At 34.8% G+C, this 5557-nt stretch overlaps 1 protein-coding gene across 1 annotated transcript in view; it reads right to left on the minus strand.

Annotated features, from left to right (window-relative positions):
- The window catches only part of LOC106532578 (desmin), a gene marked incomplete in the record, with an annotated part of 28045 nt that overhangs the window by 20494 nt on the left and 1994 nt on the right, over window positions 1-5557 (minus strand). The window contains 3 exon segments of the mRNA XM_014028676.1: window positions 311-478; window positions 1410-1496; window positions 5008-5068. Of these exon segments, the coding sequence (XP_013884130.1) occupies window positions 311-478; window positions 1410-1496; window positions 5008-5068 (316 nt within the window).

Here is a 5557-nt window from a genome sequence, read left to right on the forward strand (position 1 = left end):
TATGCTTTAGAGAAAAGCTGCTTGTGTTTGTTGACTTCTGATCTGTTTTAAATCATGACTGTTATACAGGCTAACTCCAGTACCTTCCGATCTGACAGAGTAACAGTTGTAAGATAACAAACCTTTGACAAATGTGTGGTTATATGTTTGCACAAAGTGCATAGTCACATGTCTGTTTAACTGGTAAATTACAAAAGTAATTGATGCTGGTTCCTAAAATCTCCCAGTTAGATGTAAAGCATGAGTGTGATAAACATAAACAAATCAGATAAAATACATTTGCTAATAATATAAAATGTATCGGTGTAACCTGGTGCTTGTATAACTCCTCAGCCTTAGTGATGTTTCCTTTAGCAATGTCTTCATATTGTTTCCTGATCTTGTCCAGCACCACTGCCAGTTCTGATTTGGAATTGTCCACCTGGTCAGAGCCTTTCGTCACCTTCATCTGTACTGTCCTCTTCAGCTCAACAACCTCCTGAACAAACATAGTGAGGGAGATTACAGATATATGTGATTGTAGAGGAAATAATGTACATTTGTCTGCAGGAACTAGAAAATATACTGGGATTAATGTTGTGTTTGTGTGTTACTGATAAAGCACCTATAAACCTTTAAAAACAAGCTGGAAATAAACAGTGGTTCTTTGATCGGCAGGTCGGTGTAAAATACATTTTATCTTTAAAATAGATTAAATTATTTTAGGAGGAACAGTTATTTTATTCCTGAGATAAAATTATCTATGGGCATAAAATAGAAATGCTATAAACTGTTTCATAGTGGCTGGAAAAAAATTCAGAAACTCATCAGTTTTCGTACTGTAAACAGCTATAAAAAGACTAAATGACCCAGTTATGAAGGAATGTTCTAAAAATTTATTCCAACAACAATTCATCTAATTGCTACAAAGCCACAAACTTCCACAACTCTTTCTACATCATATTTATGCAACTCACATTCGGCTACATTTTGTTTAAAATTATTAAAAGAGAAAATAAACAGTTTTTTAATCAGTTCTACAAAAAAACAGCATTGTCTCTGCCTGCCTTTATATAGAAACAAATATTCATGAGTTTGTGCCTCTATTTTGGAACATAGTTACAATAATGAAATGAGATATGCATTTGTAAGATGATTAAAAAGACTTAAATAGAGATGCAAAGGAGAAAACTTTAAAAAATAGGAAATGTTTGTGCAACTACTGAAGCTGGGAAGTGGATAAGAGAGGTTCAAAATAGTTTTATTTAAAAACAACATAATTTAGTTCTGGTTTAAAGACTCTTTCACAAGGCGCTTTAAAAAAACCTCAGTTTTGTGTTTGTATAGATAGAATTTGCATAAGCATTAGTTTCACCATGAATTAAATAATAAACTTTTATTAAAGGGCAACAACTGAGCAAAAAAAGTACCTTATCRTGAAGTTTTTGTTGAAACTTGATCTTTTTCTGCAATTCCTCAGTTTCACTCTTCAATTTCTGCTTTTCTGCTTCCAGTTCCTGCAACAGTTTATACAGTATATACATTTACAGTAAAAAGAAAAAGCTCACCGTTGATGAGGAACATTTACCAAGGACACAGTAATAACTAGACATGGGTTTTTATGATGTAAAAACAAGTGTGCTTTGCCTTGTAGCATGTCATAGCCTGCAGCAATGGACTTGCAGAATGAACTGTGACCAAATTCAAACATGTTTTCTACACCATCTTGTGCCTGTCAAGTCAGCAGGTGTCTCTAATAAGGGTAACTGTGTGACAATATGAATTTTGTAGAGATTTATCTGTTAAAGTTGCTTTAGCTGGGTTTTGAATGCTGCTCTCCCACATGAAAATCCATGGCACAGATCATTAGACCATTGGAGCTGTAGCCGAGGGTGGTGCCAGGGGTTGGTTTGTATGTGTGCAGAAAGTGGTCACATTGCTAATACAATTATTGACACTAAACTGTATAATATTACAACAATAGAGCAGTATGAAGACAACATTATAGTAAAACATCAAAATACAATATTAGTATTGTAACCACTGAACTATTGAGATCAAATAATATTAAACTATGGTTCAGTACTGAGTAGATACAGCAGGCGGCAGTATTGGACCAATGCAAGGTTCTATTGACTCCCATTACAAATTATTAAACATTAATATTTCAAAAACTATAAGTTGTACAGGCACCAAAAGGCATAGCCATCATTTGGCACAAGAGCTTTACAGATATAAATTACAATAGCAGCTCTAGGACAAAGTATGCAGGAGGAGAAGCGTGCCAAAGTGGAGATGACTTGGATGGGAAACGAATCACAATCACAACTGATAAATACACAGCATTCAGTGTGGGAAAATTTACTCATCACATCAAAGTTCAGTCTGACATTAAAATAGAATAAATTTTTTTAGATTCAAAAGCTGTGTTTCCATCCAGTTTTAATGCAAATTTTGAGCAAACTTGTCGCAAAAAGAAAAAAAAGAAATGCAAATCAGGCATGTTTCCATCTACTGGCGAATTAACCAGGTTAAACAAAGTGTAAATACATCAGGTGTTGACGTTCTTTAGGGCTGTAGTAAACAGGAAGTAAAGTCACAAACTTGCAGGGTCCACACATCTCATGGAGAGAAGTTATCAGGAATGTGTTGCTATCTGGCAAGTTGTAATTATTGGAGGGCTGTAACAGAGTGGTTAGGAGAGTTGTTCTGAAACAGTAGGTTGTCAGTTTGATCCCCAGTTCCATCTATCTCAGCTGTTGTGTCTTGGGCAAGACACTGTGTATGAATGTGATTGAAAGCACTGATTAGTCTCCACAGTTGACTTATACAAGTTAGAATGATGTGTGAATGGATAAATGAGGACACAGGTTGTAGTGTGAAGTGCTTTGAGTATCCTAGTTGGATAGAAAGGTGCTATATAAGTACAGTCCATTTACCATTTCATTATTCTGTCATGTCAACTAGTATGGACCATGTTACATGCTGTGCAGATATGCAAAGAAATAAATGTAATCATGTTCCACTTCATTTTTCCAGGAATATCTGAAAAGATGCCGACAGTGGGAGAAGGGCCTATAGCAGCAGCCTGTACCACTACTGGACACCAGGAACAGTTGATCAATTGTAAATATTCACTACATCAGAAATTATTCAGCAAGTGTGTTTCCATCTCCCCTTTAATTAACTCACGTTTGGAAAATCCAAAAATCACCTCAAGCAAGTACAAGGGCATAACTTTAGGTCTACCATTGAGGGGTTATGCTTGAAAACCCTGCATGTCATTTTCAGAAATTGTACTTAAATATACATATATGACATTGTACATTTTTAAATGAAGTCAAAGTTACGTAAAAAATGCAAGTTGCATCTGTCTACTAAACCAGTTAATCGCACACTATTGTGATTCGTTTCCCATCCAAGTCATCTCCACTTCGCCATGCTTCTCCTCCTGCATACTTTGTCCTAGAGCTGCCATTGTAATTTATATCTGTAAAGCTCCTGTGCCAAATGATGGCTATGCCTTTTGGTGCCTGTACAACTTATAGTTTTTGAAATATTTATGTTTAATAAATTATAATGGGAGTCAATGGACCTTGAATTGGTCCAATACTGCCCCCTGCTGTATCTACTCAGTATGGAACTGCACCATAGTTTAATAATTATATTTAATCTCAATTATTGCAGTGATTACAATATTGATATATATATAATTTGATGTATTACTATATTATTGTCTTATAAGCATAAACATCTTATATAATATTGTTCTACTGTTGTAATATTATGTAGTTCTTTGTCAACGATCGTCATTGGCAATGTTGCCTCTATCTACACACATAGAAAAAAAAACACTGGGATTGTACTTTCTCCTGGCACCAATGGTCTTGTGATTAATGCCATAGCCTTTCATGTGGGAGACCAGGGTTCAAATCCCAGCTACAATAAATTTAACAAAAAATTTATTCTAACTTCATATTTTCACACAATTACCCTCATTACAAACACCGGCTGACAGCCACAAGCTGGTACTTGATTAGATAACACACTTGAACTTGGTCAGTTCATTCTGCAAGTCCATTGCTGCAGGCAATGACATGCTACAAGGCAATGCACACTTGTTTTTACATCGTAAAAACCCATGTCTAGTTTCTATTGTGTTTGAGCAAATGATGCCATTTTATTGGTGGGCTTATATTGACTGGATCAAATTTTTGTGGGGGTCATAACCCCCCTAAACCCCCTGCAAATTATGCCTTTGAGCGAGTATAAAATCTTTTTGCAAAGCTGTTTTGTATTTTACCAATACAAATGAGACACTTCAAAACACACATAAAACATGTTGATGGAAGTACAGCTATAGTTCACTGTGGAAATGTCCCTATATCTAACTACATTCACCCTCCTAACACCAACTAGTTTATGCTTCTTTGTCAGCTGTTTTCAAGAGCTTCTAAACAAATGAAGAGAATGTCATGAAATATTTAACAATCACATATTTGTCTCATCATCTCAATTCTCTCTTACATTTGTTCTCCTTTTCATTGTGCTTTTTCATTTTCATTGTAAAATAGCACAGAATGAACAAAGACCTATTGTCTGTAGATTACAGAAATGGGTAACTCCTAGATACAGCTGTACACATACAACTCCTTCRGAAAATGAGCCCATTTTTCAAACCTTATGGTGAAGATCTCGAAGAGTTCTGCAGCTAGAAAATCGTGTTTTTTAACAAGTAACATAAATGCACTAAATTTTGAAAGATTGATCTTTGTTTTTTTTATCATAATAAAAATCTGGCAGGAATTATCTTCATTATTTCCTTTTAGCCAAAGTTTTAGGAGCAGTGATCCAGAGTGTTTTATTTTAACAGAATRCTCCATTTTGCAAAATTAATTAATTAATTAAAAGAAATACTAAAACAACACAGTATGATACACATCAAAGCAATAGTATATATAAATTTTTTTTGTCTACGTCAGTTTTGTTCTGTAATACAGTATTTAGAAAAAACTGTGCAGAACTCACCACTCTCAACTCCTCACAGAGTTTTTCTGCATCTTTTTTTGATCGAATCTCCTCATCCAGTCTAGACAAGAGAAGCAGGAAATATGTTTATCACAATTCACTGATGTTCACTTGTAWAAAAAGGATTTAAGCTAATTTATTTGAAACAAAATATTTTACTACTTTGATAATATCCTTCAAGAATCCTTTCCTTCAAGTATCCTTAGACAGATCCAATGACAGATAATCCATATATTCATTCATGCAATACACAACTCATTTGACTGATTTCTCCTCCTCACATTATTAACATGAGATTTGAACATGACCCTGTCAAACTATAATACTTTTTAAAATATTCCCATGTGTACGTTACACAGTATATTGTGAGAACTTTTTGAGTAAACTCTTAAAATAAATACTTCTAAAATACACTCACCGGCCACTTTATTAGGTACACCACGCTAGTAACGGTTTTGTGGTCATAAAGGGATGGGCATGGTCAGCAACAATACTCAGGTAGGCTGTGGCGTTGCAACGATGCTCAATTGGTACCAAGGGGCCCAAAGAG

The sequence above is a fragment of the Austrofundulus limnaeus genome, unplaced genomic scaffold, assembly GCF_001266775.1.
Source record: "Austrofundulus limnaeus strain Quisiro unplaced genomic scaffold, Austrofundulus_limnaeus-1.0 Scaffold795, whole genome shotgun sequence".
Taxonomy (NCBI): Eukaryota; Metazoa; Chordata; class Actinopteri; order Cyprinodontiformes; family Rivulidae; genus Austrofundulus; species Austrofundulus limnaeus.